Below are 25,136 nucleotides of genomic sequence, written 5' to 3'. Positions count from 1 at the left end.
CACTCTTCCATAAAGGCCAGATTTGTGCAATATACGACTGATTGTTGTCCTATGGACAGAGTCTCCCACCTCAGCTGTAGATCTCTGCAGTTCATCCAGAGTGATCATGGGCCTCTTGGCTGCATCTCTGATCAGTCTTCTCCTTGTATGAGCTGAAAGTTTAGAGGGACGGCCAGGTCTTGGTAGATTTGCAGTGGTCTGATACTCCTTCCATTTCAATATTATCGCTTGCACAGTGCTCCTTGGGATGTTTAAAGCTTGGGAAATCTTTTTGTATCCAAATCCGGCTTTAAACTTCTTCACAACAGTATCTCGGACCTGCCTGGTGTGTTCCTTGTTCTTCATGATGCTCTCTGCGCTTTTAACGGACCTCTGAGACTATCACAGTGCAGGTGCATTTATACGGAGACTTGATTACACACAGGTGGATTGTATTTACCATCATTAGTCATTTAGGTCAACATTGGATCATTCAGAGATCCTCACTGAACTTCTGGAGAGAGTTTGCTGCACTGAAAGTAAAGGGGCTGAATAATTTTGCACGCCCAATTTTTCAGTTTTTGATTTGTTAAAAAAGTTTGAAATATCCAATAAATGTTGTTCCACTTCATGATTGTGTCCCACTTGTTGTTGATTCTTCACAAAAAAATACAGTTTTATATCTTTATGTTTGAAGCCTGAAATGTGGCAAAAGGTCGCAAAGTTCAAGGGGGCCGAATACTTTCGCAAGGCACTGTACATTAAAGTGTTTAGCTTGAGAAACAGAAGCCTCACAAGTCCTCAACTGGCAGCGGCATTAAATAGTACCCACAAAACACCAGTCTCAAAGTCAACAGTGAAGGGGAAACTCCGGGATGCTGGCCTTCTAGGCAGAGTTGCAAAGAAAAAGCCATGTCTCAGACTGGCCAATAAAAAGAAAAGATTAAGATGGGCAAAAGAACACCGACACTGGACAGAGGAACTCTGCCTAGAAGGCCAGCATCCTGGAGTCGCCTCTTCACTGTTGACGTTGAGACTGGTGTTTTTCTTTCATCAGCACAACAGTTTTCAGCTGTGCTAACATAATTGCAAAAGGGTTTTCTAATGATCAATTAGCCTAATTAAATTACACATTTGGATTAGTTAACACAACGTGCCATTGGAACACAGGAGTGATGGTTGCTGATAATGGCCCTCTGTACGCCTATGTAGATATTCCATAAAAAATCTACCGTTTCATGCTTCAATAGTCATTTACAACAATAACGTCTACACTGTATTTCTGATCAATTTGATGTTATTTTAATGGCCCAAAAAATTTGCTTTTCTTTCAAAAACATGGACATTTCTAAGTGACCCCAAACATTTGAACGGTAGTGTATACTGACCAAAAATATAAACCCAACATGTAAAGTGTTGGTCCCATGTTTCATGGCCTTAAAATAAATGATCCAAGACATGTTCCATACACACAAAAAGCTTATTTCTCTCAAATGTTGTGCATATATTTGTTTATATCCCTGTTAGTGAGCATTTCTCATTTGCCAATATAATACATCCATCTGACAGGTGGGGCATATCAAGAAGCTGATTAAAAAGCATGCGCATTACACAGGAGCACCTTGTGCTGGGGACAATGAAATGCCACTCTAAAATGTGTAGTTTTATCACACAACACAATTCTTCAGATGTCTCAAGTTTTGAGGGAGTGTGCAATTGGCATGCTGACTGCAGGAATGTCCACTAAAGCTGTTGCCAGAGAATTTAATGTTAATTTCTCTACCATAAACTACCTCCAACACCATTTTAGAGAATACGGCTGTACACCCTACCGGCCTCACACCCTACCATATCAGCCCAGGACCTCCACATCCGGATTCCTCAGCTACGGTATCGTCTGAAAACAGCCACCAGGACAGCTGATGAAACGGAGGAATATTTCTGTCTGTAATTAAGCCCTTTTGTGGAGAAAAACTCATTCTGATTGGCTTGGCCTGGCTCCCCAGTGGGTATGTCCTCCTCGCCCCTCCTATGGCTGCGCCCCTGCCCAGTCAAGTGAAATCTATAGATCAGGCCCTAATGATTTTTTTTTCTCAATAGATTGATTTCCTTACATGAACTGTAAAATCATTGAAATTATTGCATGTTTGGTTTATATATTTGCTCAGTATAGAAGATGTAGGGATGCAGGGTGGTCGCACGAGGACCTTGGAACACTGTAGCACACTGCACCAGAGCACCCGCAGCACCTGTCTCACATTCACATAGGAGGAGGGATACGTATTGTAATGAACACCAAAATAACTACGGCTCTAATATATATATATATATATATATATTTTTTTTTTTAACAGTAACCCCCAGGGATCGACTTCTTCACCGCAGTTACTAAGGCCTACTTTTTTTTTGCTTCACTCCTTTAAGCTAGTTTTAATAACAGAGCCTTATTTAAAACTGTGTTCCCTGAAGTACCATCATGCCGGATGACGACTCGATTATCTCTGTCTGACAAGATAGTGAGAATATATGAATACTGGCTCATTGATGATGACTTGACATACTAGTCTCTTCTATGACAGGGGGATTAAAACATAATACTTTTGAGATGTCAGTAGAAAAATAAAAGTGGGTTTACAACCTATTTGTGAATATAGGTCATAGGCATAAAGCTGTTGTTATCTGGCGAGCCTGCAGGCTTCAGCACATACAGAGCTGCTTCAGTTTAGTCTGACCATAACATTCCAGCTGGATGTTGTGCCTGTGACTGCTGAATTGAATGCTCAACCAAAATCAATTATTACTGTATACTAGTAAATATCACAAAATCATGCTTTTCAAATGCTTTTCTGGTCCTACAAGCTTAGCCGTCTTTGGTTTGTCACCTAGACGAGTGACCCCTGTCAATTCTGTCCACACTCTGTGCTCAAAATACCCAGGGGGTAGCTCTAGACGAGACAGACGTCGCAACATTTCCTATGTCTGGTTGCCGTCACCACAGGTGACCAGAGGACACCTGTGTTGTCTGCTGCTTGAATAAATGACAGATGGAGGAAGACAGCAGAGAGAGAGAGAGAGAGAGAGCGAGAGAGAGGCACTGTATAAACCTGCCACACCTGCTCCCCCTTGCCGGATCCCAAACCTGCATCTCATCACCGCCACACCAGGTCCCCAAAGACCTCCGACCCCTATGATTGATTCCACGGTTGCCTCCCGGTATCTCGGCAACATATATCTTGATAAAGTATCTATCTGTACTATCTATAGTGAATTAGTAAAAAAAGGAAATAGAGTCTTGGGTCTAAAATCCAGTAAATTATATGACACAGACAGTCAGAGATTATAGAGGCTGTAAGACAAGCAGGGGAAGAGCTGGCTCACTGATGGAATGTTGGTATGTGGTTGTGATTGTGATCAGGCTGATGCATCCTCTGTGGGTGTATAACTAGAGTCTAAAATCACAACTAGACAACTGTTCTATTCACATGTATGGCATTCTTTACTGACTTTAGACCTGTGCCCTCCCTCTTTCTGAATGGCTATCGCCCCATCCTGCCTATCTCTGATTGGATTGTGGAAAATATGCCATGACACTACTCCGGATGTTTACTCAGAAGTAAACAATAACGATGAGGAAATCAATTAACTCATGTTTCTGAAGCAATTATGTTGACGTAACAGTATATCAGTGACAGAGATGAAACACCACGGCCATGCTGCTAACAGCTAAAAGACTGTCGTTCAACATACAGTGGAAGTCGGAAGTTTACATACACCTCAGCCAAATACATTTAAACTCAGTTTTTCACAATTCCTGACATTTAATCCTAGTAAAAATTCCCTGTCTTTGGTCAGTTAGGATCACCACTTTATTTTAAGAATGTGAAATGTCAGAATAATAGTAGAGAGAATGATTATTTCAGATTTTATATCTTTCATCACATTCCCAGTGGGTCAGAAGTTTACATACAATTAGTATTTTGTAGCATTGCCTTTAAATTGTTTAACTTGGGTAAAAAACGTTTCGGTAGCCTTCCACAACCTTCCCACAATAAGTTGGGTGAATTTTAGCCCTTTCCCCCTGACAGAGCTGGTGTAACTGAGTCAGGTTTGTAGACCTTGCTCGCACACGCTTTTTCAGTTCTGCCCACACATTTTCTATGGGAATGAGGTCAGGGCTTTGTGATGGCCACTCCAATACCTTGACTTTGTTGTCTTTAAGCCATTTTGTCACAACTTTGGAAGTATGCTTGGGGTCATTGTCCATTTGGAAGACCCATTTGCGACCAAACTTTAACTTCCTGACTGATGTCTTGAGATGTTGCTTCAATATATCCATATCATTTTCCTGCCTCAAAGTAGTGTATGTAAACTTCTGACCCACTGGAATTGTGATACAGTGAATTATAAGTGAAATAATCTGTCTGTAAACAATTGTTGGAAAAATTACTTGTGTCATGCACAAAGTAGATGTCCTAACCGACTTGCCAAAACTATAGTTTGTTAAAAATACATTTGTGGAGTGGTTGAAAAACAAGTATACAGTGGGGCAAAAAGGTATTTAATCAGACACCAATTGTGCAAGTTCTCCCACTTAAAAAGATGAGAGAGGCCTGTAATTTTCATCATAGGTACACTTCAACTATGACAGACAAAATGAGAAAAAAAAATACAGAAAATCACATTGTAGGATTTTTAATGAATTTATTTGCAAATTATGGTGGAAAATAAGTATTTGGTCACCTACAAACAAGCAAGATTTCTGGCTCTCACAGACCTGTAATTTCTTCTTTAAGAGGCTCCTCTGTCCTCTACTCGTTACCTGTATTAATGGCACCTGTTTGAACTTGTTATCAGTATAAAAGACACCTGTCCACAACCTCAAACAGTCACACTACAAACTCCACTATGGTCAAGACCAAAGAGCTGTCAGAAGCAACATTGTAGACCTGCACCAGGCTGGGAAGACTGAATCTGCAATAGGTAAGCAGCTTGGTTTGAAGAAATCAACTGTGGGAGCAATTATTAGGAAATGGAAGACATACAAGACCGCTGATAATCTCCCTCGATCTGGGGCTCCACGCAAGATCTCACCCCGTGGGTTCAAAATGATTACAAGAACGGTGAGCAAAAATCCCAGAACCACACGGGGGGACCTAGTGAATGACCTGCAGAGAGCTGGGACCAAAGTAACAAAGCCTACCATCAGTAACACACTACGCCGCCAGGGACTCAAATCCTGCAGTGCCAGACGTGCCCCCCTGCTTAAGCCAGTACATGTCCAGGCCCGTCTGAAGTTTGCTAGAGAGCATTTGGATGATCCAGAAGAAGATTGGGAGAATGTCATATGGTCAGATGAAACCAAAATATAACTTTTTGGTAAAAACTCAACTCGTTGTGCTGAATGCTGAGTTGCATCCAAAGAACACCATACCTACTGTGAAGCATGGGGGTGGAAACATCATGCTTTGGGGCTGTTTTTCTGCAAAGGGACCAGGACGACTGATCCGTGTAAAGGAAAGAATGAATGGGGCCATGTATTGTGAGATTTTGAGTGAAAACCTCCTTCCATCAGCAAGGGCATTGAAGATGAAACGTGGCTGGGTCTTTCAGCATGACAATGATCCCAAACACACCGCCCAGGCAACGAAGGAGTGGCTTCGTAAGAAGCATTTCAAGGTCCTGGAGTGGCCTAGCCAGTCTCCAGATCTCAACCCCATAGAAAATCTTTGGAGGGAGTTGAAAGTCTGTGTTGTCCAGCAACAGCCCCAAAACATCACTGCTCTAGAGGAGATCTGCATGGAGGAATGGGCCAAAATACCAGCAACAGTGTGTGAAAACCTTGTGAAGACTTACAGAAAACGTTTGACCTCTGTCATTGCCAACAAAGGGTATATAACAAAGTATTGAGATAAACTTTTGTTATTGACCAAATAGTTATTTTCCACCATAATTTGCAAATAAATTCATAAAAAATCCTACAATGTGATTTTCTGGATTTGTTTTTCTCATTTTGTCTGTGATAGTTGAAGTGTACCTATGATGAAAATTACAGGCCTCTCTCATCTTTTTAAGTGGGAGAACTTGCACAATTGGTGGCTGACTAAATACTTTTTTGCCCCACTGTATGTAGTGTATATAGTTTTTGTAAACTTCCAACTTCAACTGTACTCTTACAATAAAGGTCTCCAAAGGGGTTCTTCGGCTATCCCAATAGATGCGTTAAAGGAGTCAATCGAACACAGTTCGACCAGATTGGCGCACATTCAACAAATCTGATCGAACAAAGTTAATATTTGTCAAATGGTTCCCATTCAACTTTCAAACTACAGTATTTCTATCCCAAGTACTTCTGATGATGGGTTTAAACAGCTCATCATCAATCATTGAAAAACTGCCTTGTAAAAGCAGATGGAGATATGTGGGCTGAGCCATTGAGCACAGCTGGGCCTTTTTCTCAGCATTCTCTTCACCACCCATTAGCAGATACATCCACAACCTGTGTGTGTGTGTGTGTGTGTGTGTGTCTGTGTTGGTTTAAAGATGCTTGCCTTGAGTGTGTAAATATATATATAATAATAAAATGTGCTCACTAAGGGCAGAGCTAATGGGCTCTGTGTAAGTGCCAATGCATCCTCCACTGCTCAGACAAACACCCCAGAGCTACACAACATTCAACCCCAACCATGTCTCCAGTCAATAGCTTTTAGCATTTTGATAGGATGAAAGGAAACTCGCACTGAGATTCTACCTGAGGACTTTCCATAGAACTCCTCTGTCCATTGTGAAGGGAGATGAATACTGAATACAATGGTGGAGAAAGAGTGAGAGTGTGTGTGCGTGTCTGCTTGTGTGTGTCTGTGTGTCTGTGTCCATTGACAGATTTCTTTATCTGGGTGGATATGTCCCTGCTTTGCCACTTTTCCCAGAGGGCACTTCTTCTTTCACACAAACCCTCTCTCAGCCCTGGTTCTCTGACCTCGCCAAAAAGACAACTCTGTCTTTAGAGCTTGATAGACTCTTTGATTACCTCAGGGACAACAGGCCTTTTGTAAAGTAAGAATGTCTACAAAACTTGGTAGGAAAGTTTCAAAGATTTCCTCAAACGGAAGGTTTTATGTACTGTAATAGACAACTGACATATCTGTTCTGTTGAGAGATGAAATAGGATATTGTCATATCTGTATAAAGTTTCCTTGATTTTTTGAGTGTTTTCTATCATGAGCGCTTGACTCCATGGCTAGCCATACCACACTGTTTCCCCAAATAACACATCTCATTACTACAGTATATGAAGGAGAAGGGTTGATCCAATATCCCTAAGAATGTCTTCCTGTGGTTTCCAATAACTTCTAATATGAAAACTCAACAGAAATTCAGAACCATGAAACGGTGGAGACGATTCCTCCAGAGCAAAACAACCATCCATAAAATCCGTCTCTTAAAATAGACTATGACTTCCGCCTAAAAACATCTCACCTAAAGTTATATTTGTCTTTCTCTTCTGCCAGTGCAACACAAACACATGCCATTGTTCTACCAGCCAGTGTGTATTTTATACCTCTCTCTCTCGCTCTCTCTCTCTCTCTCTCTCTCTCTCCTAATGTTTTCAACAGATTTCTTAGGCTCTGCTAATTTTGACTCCCCACCAGGAGGCAATGGGCCTGATTCCCAGTCCCCCGCTGAGCTACTTCCTCTTATCCGACATGAGAAATCGAAACCTTTCCTTCGCTAACCAAATTCCCCGTTTCAATTTGGGACTTTTATTAGCCGGTGAGCAGATTGGCTTTGTGCCTCTGCTGTGCCCGCTGGGGCTCAGATTGTGCCGATGTTGTAGAGAGAGTTATGAGGCACACACACACACGACACAGAGATAGACAGACAGGCAGACATGCCTGCACGCATACACACACACACACACTCACGTGAAATGAGATTACACACACAGGGCCATTAATCATGGTGAGGAGACTGGACCACGCTGGGGGTCAACTGTGTGACCGTCTGTCTGTAGCCCAAGGGGGGAGTGACGCATAGGCTAAGGCACACATGTACCAGCCAAAGGAGGGGCTGGGACGTGTGTACATGTGTGAGAGAGAGAGAGAGAGAGAGTGAGAGAGAGAGGGTGGGTCGTGACTGGCTGATTTGTACCGCCAAATGAGGGCCTGTCTGGTCACAGGTTTAAAGAGCCAACGGTGTCCATAATTATACATATTTCTACAGCGGAAGAGAGGGAGCGAGGTACTACAAGCTTAATACAGTCAATATGGGTGGTGACAGCAGTGGTTTGAATGCTCGCCCATATACATATACGTAAGGGTCCGTTGTTTATTTCCGACGATGACAGCGGTTTACTGACAGGATGTCGCATTCTAGCATGGCCCCATTGAAATGAGGCTCTAACAGTCTGCCAAGGTTCCACATCATCTTTCTGTGGCCACAAGAGGTAGGAATGTCTGGGTCTTGTTTGTGACAGACTCAGCAGACAGAGCCGTCACACCAATGAATTCTTAATTAAGACAATTTCCTTATTAATTGTGGCTCGGCATAAAAATATCATTACAGCCTAGCCTACATCCTAAAATATATTATCAACCCAGCCCCATTGTTCAGTATTACATTTCTATAGCTGTTGGATAAAACAAAGTGGGTAAATGCGGTACCGTATGCTGAACCCACAGCGTTATAGTGCATATAATAATGCATATTTCAATGGCTCATTTGATTACATCCACATCACCCAGGGGTTCTGATTGAGTGATGATTACAGATGATTACAGTAATTGGCTACTTAACCAGCACAATAAGGAGCACACGATCCAATTAGACAACAATAGAATGTAACAATATCTCATCACGTCCTCTCCACAACTCTGTAAAGCTAACAGTGCGCGTGCGCACTCACACACACACACACACACACACGCACACACAAACACACAATGTTACTCAGGCTTCTATTCAATCTATTCCATTAAAGCAATGAAGACCCTATTCAATAAACCTGTTACGAGCGTTTAGCTGTTGTGAAATGACCCGCCATTGTTATGGAGACAGTGGGGTAGTTAAGATGGCAGGGAGCTGTCAGAAACAGTAATGACGCTTGCAGTAACTGAATGCATGTTATGTTGAGTCTAATCAGCTCAGCTCAGGTTTTGAATCATTACATTGGTAATAGGAGTTCATTCATCATTCACAGTAGAGTGTGTATAAAAAATAGATAGTTATTGTATACATGTGCATAATGCATGTGTGCTAATGAGTGTGTCGGTGTGTGTGTGTGCCTCTTCCTCTCTCCTCTACCCTTAGTCTGATCACCTCCAATAGCGCTGGGACATTATTTTCTCTCCTCTACCCTTAGTCTGATCACCTCCATTAGGGCTGGGACATTATTTTCTCTCCTCTACCCTTAGTCTGATCACCTCCAATAGCGCTGGGACATTATTTTCTCTCCTCTACCCTTAGTCTGATCACCTCCATTAGGGCTGGGACATTATTTTCTCTCCTCTACCCTTAGCCTGACCACCTCCATTAGCGCTGGGACATTATCATTATTTTCTCTCCTCTACCCTTAGTCTGATCACCTCCATTAGGGCTGGGACATTATTTTCTCTCCTCTACCCTTAGTCTGATCACCTCCATTAGGGCTGGGACATTATTTTCTCTCCTCTACCCTTAGTCTGATCACCTCCATTAGCGCTGGGACATTATTTTCTCTCCTCTACCCTTAGTCTGATCACCTCCATTAGCGCTGGGACATTATTTTCTCTCCTCTGTCTCCAGGTGATAAAGATATCATTCTATCGTTCCCGGAGAGAGATTGAGGATCGTACATTTTTCATGACCCCTTTGAGCACATTATTGAATTATTGATGTGGCCCTTTTCAGGAGTTAAAGAACGTTGGAAAAACACAGTAAGGGTTTCATTTAGCGGTGTGTTGCTCTGAACGTAGCCTTCCGGTCGGGCGTCCCCCAGGGATAAGAGTTAAGACACCCTCCTTTTGGAAACGGGTCAACTAGATAGGAGTCAACAGGTGAAAAAAAGTGTGTCTGTGCATGTGTGTGTGTGCGTACATGCGTGCATGTGCACTCGCCATATCAATAGTTAATTTGACGGCGCCTGGCAAACCTGGGGCTGATTTCAAAGGGAGGTGATGCAAGGCTGGCTCCATCTCATCCACGTTCACGATTCAAGTATGTGAGAGAGTGAGTGTATGTGTGTCGTGTGTGTATGGGTGAGAGCGAGCCTTTACCTCAGTACATCAAGCCCTGAGCTAGATATGAGACCGTCAGGGACACTGTCTGAGAGAATGTAATAACCTAGACAGAAATACAGTACCTGTCCATGAAATTGAAACAGCTAAGAACTGCACTATAGTGTTCAACAAATCCATTGTGCTGAAGCCAAATAGCTTCAGGCTAGCCTGAGAGAGAGAGAGAGAGAGAGAGAGAGAGAGAGAGAGAGAGAGAGAGAAAAACACACACACACACACACACACACACACACACTTGGGGCTGTGGATGCAGCCATGGTTACCCGAGATTCTTGTGGAGCCTCCCCGTGTGTGGAGGGGCGGAGCCTGGAAGGCATAGACCACATCGCTCTCGGCAATGCTGGTCAGATCGTCGTCGTCAGAGAACGAACGCTGGAAGCCGGTGGCATAGAGCTCTGACAGGACCACCTGGATGGGGGCCGGGGGGTTTTGGAAGGAGAGAGAGAGCGAGGAGGAGATTTGTTAAAATAGATGTACATTGCTTAATACAGACACTTAGCACGGAAACAGACTTTATGTATAAACAGCCATGGACATGGCTAAGTGGCTTAGCATGGTGGTCAAACATACACATACACAGGCTACAAATTGTAGACAGACAAGCTATAGAGGACAAACAGGGAATATATGTGGCAAAGCAAACAGAGCAGACATGCTATATTTGCATTATAAGTCTGTTCAAGATCCTTCTAAAGTAAACACATATTAAAGGCCCAGTGCAGTCGAAAATGTGATTTCCACACTATAGGGTTGGAATAAAACTGATATTTAAAAAAAAATGATGATAGTGTAAGAGCTGTAAGAGCTGTTAGAAAAGATTGCCTGAAATGTCTGCCTGTTTTGGTGGGATGGAGTTTTGGACTGCCTGGTGACATCACCCCTCCCCACTCAGACTACTGTCTGACAGTCCTGGCAAAACTCTTGTGCCGTTGATTTGACGATAATATTAATCTGAAGATTTGTTATTTATCTATTTAACTAACTATGTTTAATTGTTGCCTGACCAAATGTAATAATGTAACAATTAACTCATTAGGATTTGGGGCATCACAAGAGTGGTTGCTTAAAGAGTTACCATCTCCTGAATTAAACTCTAAAAGTTCTTTACCTATCACATCCATAAACACACAACTTATTAATCGTAACAAAAATCACTAAAGCTGGAGACTCTTACCTCCCTCACTAGCTTTAAGCACCAGCTGTCAGAGCAGCTCACTGGACTTGTACATAGCTCATCTGTAAATAGCCCATCCAATCTACCTCATCCCCATACTGTATTTATTTATTTATCTTGCTCCTTTGAACCCCAGTTTCTCTATTTGCACATTCATCTTCTGCACATTCTACCATTCCAGTGTTTAATTGCTATATTGTAATTACTTCGCCACCATGGCCTATTTATTGCCTTACCTCCCTTATCCTACCTCATTTGTACATGCTGTATTTAGACTTTTCTACTGTATTATTGACTGTGTGTTTGTTTATTCCATGTGTAACTCTGTGTTGTTGTATGTGTCAAACTGCTTTGCTTTATCTTGGCCAGGTCGCAGTTGCAAATGAGAACTTGTTCTCAACTAGCCTACCTGGTTAAATAAAGGTGAAATAAAAATAATAATAAATAACCTCGTATCATATCACCATTCTGAACAGTCATAACCTTTTGCATCTGCAAAAACCCGAGCTTTACTTGATTCTGATTGATTCTGTACTACACAAATTGGTTTAATTATTTATTTACTAGCTAATTAAATGGGAACACAGGATAAACATGCATTCTACACTGATATTGGAGACGTAATACGCTGAAAACAGATCCCAAGCAGAATGACAACATGGATAACATTGCCACATTCACAAACTACTCTCACCTACAATAATCATATACTTTCCACACGAACCTCCGCCCGCTTTGAGCAAGAAATCATGAATGTATTTACGTGAAATGTCTGGGTTCACCGGGGATCTCTCGGTGAACAGGGCAGCCTTGGAAAGGGGGTTGGGCCTTTTTGTGGCACATGTGTAAGGCTCTGATTGTCCGAAATGTTCCAACAATTCTTCTACTGATATCCTTCTTCATAGTTGTCCGGTATCCGGTGACTTGTCGTGTAGTCCTGAACAGAACTACAGAGTTGATTTTTGCCTTCCATTTACTATTGAAGATGCTTCTTTGAAGATGGTTCGATGTTTCCCCAGTGGGGTGATGAGAGTGGCGTAATGGTTTGAGCAGAGTAACAGGATGGTCCTACTTAAATTTGCTTTTGAAGATACTTTACTTAGGACAGCTAATCTGCCGTATCAGTGATTGTCCAGGAGGTGATTTTATCATCTCCACCTCATGTTGAGGAGGTGGGGATGATGTCATCGATGCACTTATTGATGAAGTCAATGACAGATGTGGTGTACTCCTCAATGCCTTAGGAAGAATCCCGGAACATATTCCAGTCTGTGCTAGAAGAACAGTCCTGTAGCTTAGCATCTGAAAGCAGGAATCAGGAGGAAGGAATTATGGTCAGATTTGCCTAATGGAGGGTGAGGGAGAGCTTTGTATGTGTCTCTGTGTGTGGAATATAGGTGATCCAGAGTTATTTTCTTCCTGGTTGCACATTTAACATGCTGATAGTAATTTGGTAAAACTGATTTAAGTTTCCCTGCATTAAAGTCTACGGCTACTAGGAGCGCCGTCTCTGGGTGAGCGTTTTCTTGTTTGCTTATTGCAGAATACAGCTTATTCAATGCTATCTTAGTGCCAGCCTCTGACTGTGGTGGTATGTAAACAGCTACAAAGAATACAGATGAAAACTCTCTAGGTAGGTAGTGTGGTCTAGAGCTTATCATGAGAAACTCTACCTCAGGTGAGCAATAGCTCGAGATTTCCTTAGATATAGAGCACCAGCTGTTGTTTACAAAAATACATAGACCGGCGACCCTTGTCTTACCAGACGCCAATGTTCTATCCTGCTGGTACATCGTATAACCATCCAGCTGTATGCTGATGTTGTCGTCGTTCAGTTTAATCTTAAGCGTAACTCGTAAATTTTATTGTCCAAAGACTGCACATTTGCTATCAGAATTGAGGGAAGTGGGGGTTTATTCGATCACCTACGACTTCTCAGCAGGCAGCCCCCTCTCCGGCCTCTCTTTCTCCGCCTCCTTTTCACGCAGATTACTGGGCTCGGGGCCTGTTCCTGAGAGAGCCATATCCTCCACCTCGGGCTCGTCAGAGTCGTAAAAGAAGAAAAAGGATTCTGCTAGTCCGTGGTGAGAAATCGCAGTCCTGATGTCTAGAAGTTATTTTCGGTCATAATAGACGGTAGCGGCAACATTATGTACAAAATGAGTAAAAAAAAACAAGTTACAAACAACGCAGATAAACGAACCAAAAAACTCAATCAGTTGGGGGCACATAAAACGTCTGCCTTCTGCTCCGGTGCCATTTTATCTTCTCCCTTGATTTACGACCGGACGTGAGTTGTTAATCACAACTAGTTCTTTCCTTCCCCCTCTATGGGTGTAAGGGGGTCTGATTGAAGTTATTCATTGCAAACCTGATTCTCGTGGTCAGTCATGAAACTTGCTTGAGAAATTGCTTTTTGCTAAGAAGCTTTTTTTGTTTCTTTTCTGACAATTTGAATTGAAAACAATCACAGCAAGACGCTTAATTGTCACCCAGAAAGGATTTGATATTGAGATAAAAATGGCTGCATTGGACCTTTAAGGATTCCTTACTCTCTCCTCACATCTGTTTTCTGAGAAGGCTTTTATCAAATCACAAACAAACAAACAGACAGACAGACAGTGATGTCCCATCCTGCTCCTTCTCACATACCATGACGAGACATTAGGCCCAGCTGTGGGACTGACAGCAGAGTGTCTCTGTCTGAAATATTCCTAACTTTCTCTGTCTATCTGTTCCCTCTCTTCATCTCTGTCATTCTATGTGTCTGGTGTGCTCCGGTCTCTGTCATTCTATGTGTCTGGTGTGCTCCAGTCTCTGTCATTCTATGTGTCTGGTGTGCTCCGGTCTCTGTCATTCTATGTGTCTGGTGTGCTCCGGTCTCTGTCATTCTATGTGTCTGGTGTGCTCCGGTCTGTCATTCTATGTGTCTGGTGTGCTCCGGTCTCTGTCATTCTATGTGTCTGGTGTGCTCCGGTCTCTGTCATTCTATGTGTCTGGTGTGCTCCGGTCTCTGTCATTCTATGTGTCTGGTGTGCTCCAGTCTCTGTCATTCTATGTGTCTGGTGTGCTCCGGTCTCTGTCATTCTATGTGTCTGGTGTGCTCCAGTCTCTGTCATTCTATGTGTCTGGTGTGCTCCGGTCTCTGTCATTATATGTGTCTGGTGTGCTCCGGTCTCTGTCATTCTATGTGTCTGGTGTGCTCCAGTCTCTGTCATTCTATGTGTCTGGTGTGCTCCGGTCTCTGTCATTCTATGTGTCTGGTGTGCTCCGGTCTCTGTCATTCTATGTGTCTGGTGTGCTCCGGTCTCTGTCATTCTATGTGTCTGGTGTGCTCCGGTCTCTGTCATTCTATGTGTCTGGTGTGCTCCGGTCTCTGTCATTCTATGTGTCTGGTGTGCTCCAGTCTCTGTCATTCTATGTGTCTGGTGTGCTCCAGTCTCTGTCATTCTATGTGTCTGGTGTGCTCCAGTCTCTGTCATTATATGTGTCTGGTGTGCTCCGGTCTCTGTCATTCTATGTGTCTGGTGTGCTCCGGTCTCTGTCATTCTATGTGTCTGGTGTGCTCCAGTCTCTGTCATTCTATGTGTCTGGTGTGCTCCGGTCTCTGTCATTCTATGTGTCTGGCGTGCTCCAGTCTCTGTCATTCTATGTGTCTGGTGTGCTCCGGTCTCTGTCATTATATGTGTCTGGTGTGCTCCGGTCTCTGTCATTCTATGTGTCTGGTGTGCTCCAGTCTCTGTCATTCTATGTGTCTGGTGTGCTCCGGTCTCTGTCATTCTATGTGTCTGGTGTGCTCCGGTCTCTGTCATTCTATGTGTCTGGTGTGCTCCGGTCTCTGTCATTCTATGTGTCTGGTGTGCTCCGGTCTCTGTCATTCTATGTGTCTGGTGTGCTCCGGTCTCTGTCATTCTATGTGTCTGGTGTGCTCCAGTCTCTGTCATTCTATGTGTCTGGTGTGCTCCGGTCTCTGTCATTCTATGTGTCTGGTGTGCTCCGGTCTCTGTCATTCTATGTGTCTGGTGTGCTCCGGTCTGTCATTCTATGTGTCTGGTGTGCTCCGGTCTCTGTCATTCTATGTGTCTGGTGTGCTCCGGTCTCTGTCATTCTATGTGTCTGGTGTGCTCCGGTCTCTGTCATTCTATGTGTCTGGTGTGCTCCAGTCTCTGTCATTCTATGTGTCTGGTGTGCTCCGGTCTCTGTCATTCTATGTGTCTGGTGTGCTCTAGTCTCTGTCATTCTATGTGTCTGGTGTGCTCCGGTCTCTGTCATTATATGTGTCTGGTGTGCTCCGGTCTCTGTCATTCTATGTGTCTGGTGTGCTCCAGTCTCTGTCATTCTATGTGTCTGGTGTGCTCCGGTCTCTGTCATTCTATGTGTCTGGTGTGCTCCGGTCTCTGTCATTCTATGTGTCTGGTGTGCTCCGGTCTCTGTCATTCTATGTGTCTGGTGTGCTCCGGTCTCTGTCATTCTATGTGTCTGGTGTGCTCCGGTCTCTGTCATTCTATGTGTCTGGTGTGCTCCGGTCTCTGTCATTCTATGTGTCTGGTGTGCTCCGGTCTCTGTCATTCTATGTGTCTGGTGTGCTCCAGTCTCTGTCATTCTATGTGTCTGGTGTGCTCCGGTCTCTGTCATTCTATGTGTCTGGTGTGCTCCGGTCTCTGTCATTCTATGTGTCTGGTGTGCTCCAGTCTCTGTCATTCTATGTGTCTGGTGTGCTCCGGTCTCTGTCATTCTATGTGTCTGGTGTGCTCCAGTCTCTGTCATTCTATGTGTCTGGTGTGCTCCGGTCTCTGTCATTATATGTGTCTGGTGTGCTCCGGTCTCTGTCATTCTATGTGTCTGGTGTGCTCCAGTCTCTGTCATTCTATGTGTCTGGTGTGCTCCGGTCTCTGTCATTCTATGTGTCTGGTGTGCTCCGGTCTCTGTCATTCTATGTGTCTGGTGTGCTCCGGTCTCTGTCATTCTATGTGTCTGGTGTGCTCCGGTCTCTGTCATTCTATGTGTCTGGTGTGCTCCGGTCTCTGTCATTCTATGTGTCTGGTGTGCTCCAGTCTCTGTCATTCTATGTGTCTGGTGTGCTCCAGTCTCTGTCATTCTATGTGTCTAGTGTGCTCTAGTCTCTGTCATTCTACGTGGCTGGTGTGCTCCAGTCTCTGTCATTCTATGTGTCTGGTGTGCTCTAGTCTCTGTCATTCTACGTGTCTGGTGTGCTCTAGTCTCTGTCATTCTACGTGGCTGGTGTGCTCCAGTCTCTGTCATTCTATGTGTCTGGTGTGCTCCGGTCTCTGTCATTCTATGTGTCTGGTGTGCTCCGGTCTCTGTCATTCTACGTGTCTGGTGTGCTCTAGTCTCTGTCATTCTACGTGGCTGGTGTGCTCCAGTCTCTGTCATTCTATGTGTCTGGTGTGCTCTAGTCTCTCTCTCTATCTAGCCCCTCTCCCTTCCTCTCTCTGTCTAGCCCCTCTCCCTTTCTCTGTCCGTCTAGCCCCCTCTCCCTTTCTCTGTCGGTCTAGCCCCCTCTCCCTTTCTCTGTCCGTCTAGTCCTTCTCCCTTTCTCTCTCTGTCTAGTCCCTCTCCCTTTCTCTGTCCGTCTAGCCCCTCTCCCTTTCTCTGTCCGTCTAGCCCCTCTCCCTTTCTCTGTCCGTCTAGCCCCCTCTCCCTTTCTCTGTCCGTCTAGCCCCTCTCCCTTTCTCTGTCTGTCTAGTCCCTCTCCCTTTCTCTGTCCGTCTAGCCCCTCTCCCTTTCTCTGTCCGTCTAGCCCCTCTCCCTTTCTCTGTCCGTCTAGCCCCCTCTCCCTTTCTCTGTCCGTCTAGCCCCTCTCCCTTTCTCTGTCCGTCTAGCCCCCTCTCTTTATCTGCCTGGTTTTCCTTTTTCTGTCAGTCAGCAGCAGGCCTTTCCATGATGATCCTGTTACAACGGGTAAAAAGCCTCTGTCTGGGAGGTATGGTAATTAACGGACGTACTCACCACGAGAATGTTACAGTGTGGAATGTTACAGTGTTACAGAGTGGAATAATGAATTAGACATAGGATAGAGCAGGAGGCTAACAAGTCTGGCCCACTGACCATGTGTGTGTGCGACCCTTACCTGGTCTGGCGTGGTCTTGCCCTCCTCAGCAACCATGGCACGCAGGCAGGAGATGGAGCCGATGAGAGGCACAGCCAGACCGACACGTAGATACCTCTGACCCTTAGTACTGAACACCAGGGTCACACGCATACACCTGGAGAGGGAGAAAGAGAATCTTGTTCTAGACAGTTCTTCACAAGCGGCATCTAGACTTGCTGTGCTGGTCTCTTATCCCCTCCACAGTGTCTGTCTGGGCATGCCTGACTGCAAGGCGATGCTAACGTGTTAGCATTAGCACCACAGGGAGTGTGTCTGCTGAGGCATGCCTATCTACAATCAACAGGAGCTAGCTACTGCAGAAGATGTGGGCATGACAGGTGGAGCAATGGAAGGATGGAGGGATGAGCACTCAACGCTATTTGAGGCCACGGGTTTGAGGTACGACTCAGTTTTTTATTTATTTTTTATTTATTTTACCTTTATTGAACTAGGCAAGTCAGTTAAGAACAAATTCCTATTTTCAATGACGGCCTAGGAACAGTGGGTTAACTACAGATTTGTACCTTGTCAGCTCGGGGGTTTGAACTTGCAACCTTCCGGTTACTAGTCCAATGCTCTAACCACAAGGCTACCCTGCCGCCCCAGTTGAGGGAAGAAGGGGTGGAGAGATAGAGAGATGGAGGGATGGATAGAGGAAAGTCTGGTAGAGAGACAGGAGCTCTGATGACGCCCCAGCTTCCTGCTTTCCCATCATGCATTATTCAGGAAGTGTCGTCGTCGTCGCTAACAGAGTGCTCAAAGAGCAGAGACACGGGGAGGATGTGAGCGCTGGTTTGTTGATGTTGTTAGACACGCTGAGATGAGACGAGACTGGATGAGAGGCGGAGATGCGGTGTACAAAGTAAGAGCCGGTGATGTTAGTTAACCCCCTGCTGATGTAAGAAGACACAACCATTATTGAGATCTCACTGAGATTTCAGTTGGAGACAGCGGGGCGATAAGGGGAATATGCCATCGGTAAGTGAGGACAATGAGATGAGAGAATTACATCCCTCCCAAAGGGGGGGAGGCACAACGGAGTCCCAAAATCACTAACTGTGTGGGTCTCACTTGAACTGATGAGGATTCATGAAGTCAGTCTCTTGGTTTTAAGGTCATATACTGGATATGCAAGAGCTATACAAGAGTTATACCTTAATACAAATGCGGAAAGTTGCATCGGATACGAGTGTCTACTACCAAACTAGCATGTTAATAGCATCAGTATATACCGGCCCTGTGGATAGACTGTCTGTGAGATAGAGAGGGACAATGTGATATATACTCTATTCCAGTAAGCTGTTGTGTATCTATCAGAAACGCCCACCCTGCTTAGTACTTGATCATATTCCACTTTGTCTTGTCACAAAAAGGGAGAACTGGTAACATGAAAAAGTGTACATGTCACACACACACACAAACACACGTGCAGTGGCTTTATGACTGGTGTGGCTTACCTGGTTTGCCGTAGGGGAATGGGCAGTGAGATGCAGAGGAAGGGGTCAAAGGTGTTGCTCTGTTTAAGGCAATGCGGACATGTCAGGGAGGACCTACAGACACAACAGAGAGAGGGAGAGAGGGGGTTGGGTTAAAGGGATATTTCACCCCAATTACTAAATGACATATTGGTTTCCTTACCCTGTAAGCAGTTTATGGACAAGGTAAGACAGCAATCCACGCTTTAGTTTTGTTTACCTGGACACTGTATCAAATGCTACCTTTTAAGCATTTGTTTGTGGCACAAATCCAATGCAAGTCAATGCTAACTATATTTGCATTTTTGTGCTTCATGTCCAAATCATCTATGTCACACAACAAATGTTTTGATACGTTAGGATGAGTAAGCCAGATCTAATCGAGGGGCAACCTGGTCAAATCCATTTTCCAACCAGCTCCTCTCACGTGAGGTGGGATGGTGTGGTACATAGACACATGATCTTGGGCACCGTGTGTGTGGTGTGTGGTGTGTGTGTGTGTGTGTGTTTAGGTTGAGTGGAGAAGTAGAGATCTAACCTCACCTGGCAGGGCTTCTCTATATGTGTAACGTTATGCATGGCGTATTACAGAGTAGGTGGGCAGAACAGAGAAAGTACATTTAGCTCCACGAGAGACAACACTACACCTGGAGCCTCACATCCCCAGTTAGGAAACACACCGGAATAGACTGAAATATTCACAAGAAAGGAGAGAAATAATGTGGTTTTATTTCAATATTTCAGCAGGTGTTCAAAAACCGTGGTGGGAAGAGAGGAATGTGGGAACGAAAAAAGCTAAGAAAGAAAAAGAGTCACACAGCAGAAATGAAGTAGATGTAGGGAGGTTAACCGCTACATCGCTTAGCCACCTTAAATTAATTTGACCGGTAATGCTTAGGTTCATTTTCATAATTTTGTAGGATTAAATTGGCACGCTTGTATTTCGTTAGTCGTCATGCATCTTATTCGTCACACGTGCACAGCATGCAGAGCTTAGTTTGAGGAGAGGTATAGCCTACTTACTGCAGTGAAAACTGCTTTCGGAAGCCCAATCACTGAGCAACAAATAACAATTCTAAATGCAATCGCTTGTTAAAAACATTGGTGTCCATGATTAAAAAGGAGTTATTTTTATTTCTCAATATCAACTCGTAAAGCGCGCCTCCCATTCGGCACTCGGATGCATACGCTATAGCCTACCTACCGTTGACTATCAGCGCGCCACCCACCATTTTACAATGTGAGCTAGAGGCAGTATAATTGTTTGAAACTTGAACGTTTACGTCACTTCAAATAATGAGGCATGTGTTACGTAGCCAAAATACCTCCATAGAAACGTGGAGGCAATTATTTTATAAAGACTTCCTCATGCCATTAACCAGCATTTCTCTCCTGTTCTATTGATTTTCATATCAACTTTCTTTCATTGTCCAGCAGCCAAAGGCACAATCCTAATCACATTAGCAACCCATCATAGTAGTTGCTATTAGATTCCCCCTCTTTCTAAGTTTCTAATTGAGATGTCATCTCTGTCAAATGGAACTGCTCCATTAGCTGCACAGTTTAGAACTGGGTTTTCCACCAATTGCATTTTGGGTAAATGTTTATTAGCTGCTTCATTACAGGAGTTGCATGTTAAATAATAGGCTACAGCCTTTTGACTGTAAGACGATAGGCTTGCTTTGTTCCATGATAAAAATGTATTAAAATGAAAAATGTCTGGTCCTTGTATGCATGCATAGTATTAGAGAGGAAGAGGTGAAACGAGAGGTTTCACTCTCGCCAAAATAAGTCCAATGCGTTTCTATTAGGGATGCACTGACATTACATTTTTGGCCGATACCGATATCCAATATTTTCCTTGTCAAAAGAAAAACGATCCCGATAACCGATATTTACATTTATTGTGGCCTTTTCAGCATTCTAGTTCAGTTAAATAGTTGAAACACACACACACACACACACACACACACACACACTGACCAAAAAGTGATTTTGTTGGCATTTACGTATGTCCCCATTACCAGTAAAACATAATCAATACCAATTTACTTCAGTTAGGCCTACTTGCTGTGCCGTTTCGTTGTTCATTTGTTCAGTCTTAACCAGGATTTCATCATACATGTCAAGAAGTGACGTTTCAGCTGTCTGTCCGTGACCTCTCTTCTAATGCGCACTGTCACTGTGTCCGTTTCCATCTTGTCCAGCTGTGTCTGTAACATTTCACATAAACCCTGTTTCTTGTCTGCATCGAAGTAGCGGTCCTTGTACCTAGCATAGAGCATGGTGGTGACACAGAGAGAATACCACGGAATCTCTGGTTCACAGCCTCTTGTACAGTACCTTTACAAGTTTTAACCCCAACGGTCTGTGTCGGTGGTTTTGTTGAGCAGCTTTTCAATGCCATGACAGAGGGTATCACGTCTTCTGCAGACACAGTTGATGAGCTTATTTCTCCAGTCAGTTGTTCGAATGGCGCTAGGAGTGTGTTCATGTTTCAAACATGTTCTCAAATGCCATTGAAATGGTAACAGCGGTATAAGAACCAGCACATTCTTGAGCATGCAATACGACTTTCCTCAGTAGAAAATCCACGTCGACCCACTGTGCTGTCAGACTCAGCATGCTCATGAGGTTGACATCGCTGATCCAAATGTCAGTAGCGAAGCTAATAGCAGTGACGTCCATAGCAAGTAGCTCAGGGATGTGAGTTTCAACAATACTGTGTAACTCCGGTAGGGAAACATCTGAAAAATAGCACCTACTTGGTTGTGTGTACCGGTGCTCGACCAGTCGGCGAAATCCAACATCACCCACGATAGAGAACGGTTGATTGTCAAGGGCAATGAATTACATTATCTTGGCTTGAATGGATTTTGCCTTTGAGTTGTCTCGTTGAAATTTTCATACTCTTTCAAATGACGGCTCGACTTGTTGACTGCTCGATCCACACAGCAGACATTGTGGGCTAGGTTAGGAATGCTGTGTAGAGCTATATTTTTTGTGGCGTCATTACATCATCTACCTACGTTATATAGGTATGCACGTCAGCTTAGACATCGGTGTTGCACATTGGCGTTAAACTAGACATCGGGTCGACGCCGATGTTGGCATTTTTAGCTAATATCGGCCGATTCCGATATGCTTACAGATATATTGTGCATCCCTAGTTTCTATGGACTTATTTTGGGCCTAAGCTTGTTGCCTTCCAGTCTTTGGACGACTCCCATTGCTCTGATGTGTCGATCACGTCATTTTTTAAAAATCTTTTTTTTTTTTTTTACAGTTTGTTGATGATCAGTTAGTCGGCAGCAAAATTGACCGAAACGTCTATCCCTAAGTAGATGTGGTTATTAGAAAAAGAGAAGTGCAGACGGAAACAGAAGAGAGAGCACCAAGTCAACTGAGAAGCAAGGACATCCAGATTAACAGGGACTGCAACATCATCTGCAACATCATCCCAATGCAAAAGATTCACTACCCCGTCTCATCCTCCCGTGTCATGCAGGGCATCCACTACCAGTGTCAACCAACACAATAATAACTCCAACATGAATACCTCCCTGGCCAGTGGCCCAGCCAGAGTACACCCAGGGGGATTTAGTAGTGGTGTGGGACAGCAGAGCCACAGAGGTGATCAGCCCTACAGGGGGATCAGCAGGGGATGAGCCTGGGGGTTAAGCACAGAAACATGGAGGACAGCCAAGAGGACTGTGTCAGCAGCATCCCCAGGGGGAGGGGGTGAGAGACGGAGAAGGGAAAGGCGGATGTAGAGAGAAAGATGGAGGCAGAGGAGAGAAGGAAGGATGCTGGTGGTAGAGAGACGGAAGGATGGTGGTTGTGGTAGAGATTGGTTGGAGAGAGAGAGGCAGCCATTAGCTTGTGTAGAACATATTGTGTGGAGCACCACCGTGCTGATACATCTGACTGCTCCTCTCTCTGCTCTCTCTGCTCTCTCTTTTCCTCCTGGTTGTTCTCAGCTGAATGAGTCCAGGTTATCAGGTGTTCTGCTGAGTCCCTCCAGGACAGTGATGCACTCAAGTATAGTTGGTAAAGGTCTGCAACAAGAGTTGTTACAACACAGGGCGTATATCCACAAAGAGTCTCAGAGTAGGAGCGCTGATCTAGGATCAGGTCCCCCACCTGTCCTTATAATCTTATTCCTTTGGATCTAAAAGGCTAAACTAATCCTAGATAAGCACTCCTACTCTGAGAGGTTTTGTAGATATTGTCCCAGATATAATAGAAATAGCATTACTATTTCAAAAGTATTACTTAGTTATTCTATTTCTATGAATCTAGTCAATCTATTTCTATGGATCTAGTCATTCTATTTCTATGGATCTATCACACATTCTGAGAGTTGGTTAAAATGATTCCTGTATTTACTCTGTTTGGGAAAGTGACAGTCACAGCATTAGTGGGGCTTACACGTTACAACATCACTTAGAATGCTCTCCATGGAGTCTGACGCGCACGCACACACACACACACACACACACACACACACACACACACACACACACACACACACAGCTTAAAACTCTGTATGTGGAGGCTGACAGCGTTTCCAGTCTGGGGCGTGTGTGTGTGTGTCTGTGAGGAGAGAGTCTGTCAGTGTGTGTGTGTGTCTGTGAAGAGAAAGTCTGTCAGTGTGTGTGTGTGTGTCTGTGAGGAGAGAGTCTGTCAGTGTGTGTGTGTGTGTCTGTGAAGAGAAAGCCTGTTAGTGTCTGTGAGGAGAGTGTAACGTAATCCGTCTTCCTCTGACGAGGAGTATGAAATATCGGACCAATGCGCAGCGTGGTAAGTGTCCATGTTCATATTTATTTAAACTCAGAACACTAAACAAAATAACAAAGATAATGAAACTAAACTAAACAGTTCTGTAAGGTGACATACACTAAACAGAAAATAATCAACCACAATTAAAATGGGGAAAACGGGCTAACTAAGTATGATTCTCAATCAGAGACAACAATCGACAGCTGCCTCTGATTGAGAACCATATCAGGCCAAACACAGAAGTACAACATAGAAAAAATAACATAGACTACCCACCCCAACTCACGCCCTGACCAAACTAACACAAAGACAAAATAAAGGAACTAAGGTCAGAACATGACAGAGAGTCTGTCAGTGTGTGTGTGTGTCTGTGAGAAGAGTGTGTGTGTCAGTGTGTGTGTGTCAAACCTATCCTCGCACCACCATCCACTCTGCATTTGGCTGACTCTCACAGCACCAATCCCCTGGCCTCTAGCCCACAGCAACGAGTTAGCAGTCCTAGCGACCGACGGTCTACCAAAAACCATTATTCATCATTTATACAGATGAGGTTTTGAACAGCCTCTCTGCACTACCTAAATAAATAGTACGTGACCAGCATTACTAAACACGTAGCCTCATATCACCTTCCTTGAACGCAGCATCTATATCGCTCAAGACCACTGAATTACGAGATAATAATCCAAACAGCATGACTGAACTTGCAAGCCTCACCCTATTGGAATGCAGCTCTCGTGTCATAGGCCTACATATAGCACATGCTACGCATCAACATACATGAGACAGAATTCAAACATCATGACACAGACATAGTGCTTTTAGAGAAGGTCTGACCAGTAAATCGGTCCAAGAGCTTTCTTGAACGCAGCACTCGTAGCAAACAGCTCATACCGGGCATTACCCTGAACCCACATGAGACAGAATGAGACAGAATGAAGATACTGTATCAAACACACAACACAGACCTTCTTGGTGAATACATTTGAACCCACGGTGAATCAATCCCCTTTTCCTTTCAGTTTCACCAGCTAAAAACCTCTCTCTGCTTGAATAACGTATTTCAATGGATTCACAGTCGATTTTATCCAAAAATTGAGAGGACAAATGCGAGATATAACTTCCCCAGGGGTTGGAGTCAGCCGGGTCTCATAAATACCCATGTGAAAAGCCCATTTGAGATTCAATATCGCGCCATTGGTGATTTGCATTTTCCACAAATGTGGCTAAAAGCGAAGAGGTAGAGAAACACATTGGTAATGGCTGGGGTGGCGAATGATGATGAACAGAAATGCAAGGACCCCAATCCCAGACACTGATGGATACAGGCCGGCACAGAGGTCGTG

General features: G+C 44.1%; 1 protein-coding gene across 1 annotated transcript in view; it reads right to left on the bottom strand.

Annotated features, from left to right (window-relative positions):
- The window catches only part of LOC110485810 (ubiquitin carboxyl-terminal hydrolase 43), a 126,249-nt gene that overhangs the window by 32,145 nt on the left and 68,968 nt on the right, over positions 1–25,136 (bottom strand). Inside the window, exons 4-6 of the mRNA XM_036940477.1 lie at positions 18,994–19,086; positions 17,516–17,651; positions 10,514–10,658 (exon numbers count right to left, since the gene is read on the bottom strand). Of these exons, the coding sequence (XP_036796372.1) occupies positions 10,514–10,658; positions 17,516–17,651; positions 18,994–19,086 (374 nt within the window). The remainder of the gene's footprint in view (positions 1–10,513; positions 10,659–17,515; positions 17,652–18,993; positions 19,087–25,136) is intronic.

The sequence above is a fragment of the Oncorhynchus mykiss genome, chromosome 13 (assembly GCF_013265735.2).
Source record: "Oncorhynchus mykiss isolate Arlee chromosome 13, USDA_OmykA_1.1, whole genome shotgun sequence".
Lineage (NCBI taxonomy): Eukaryota > Metazoa > Chordata > Actinopteri > Salmoniformes > Salmonidae > Oncorhynchus > Oncorhynchus mykiss.
The sequence above is the reverse complement of the archived record's forward strand: the minus strand, read 5'-3'. Positions and strand labels throughout refer to the sequence as shown.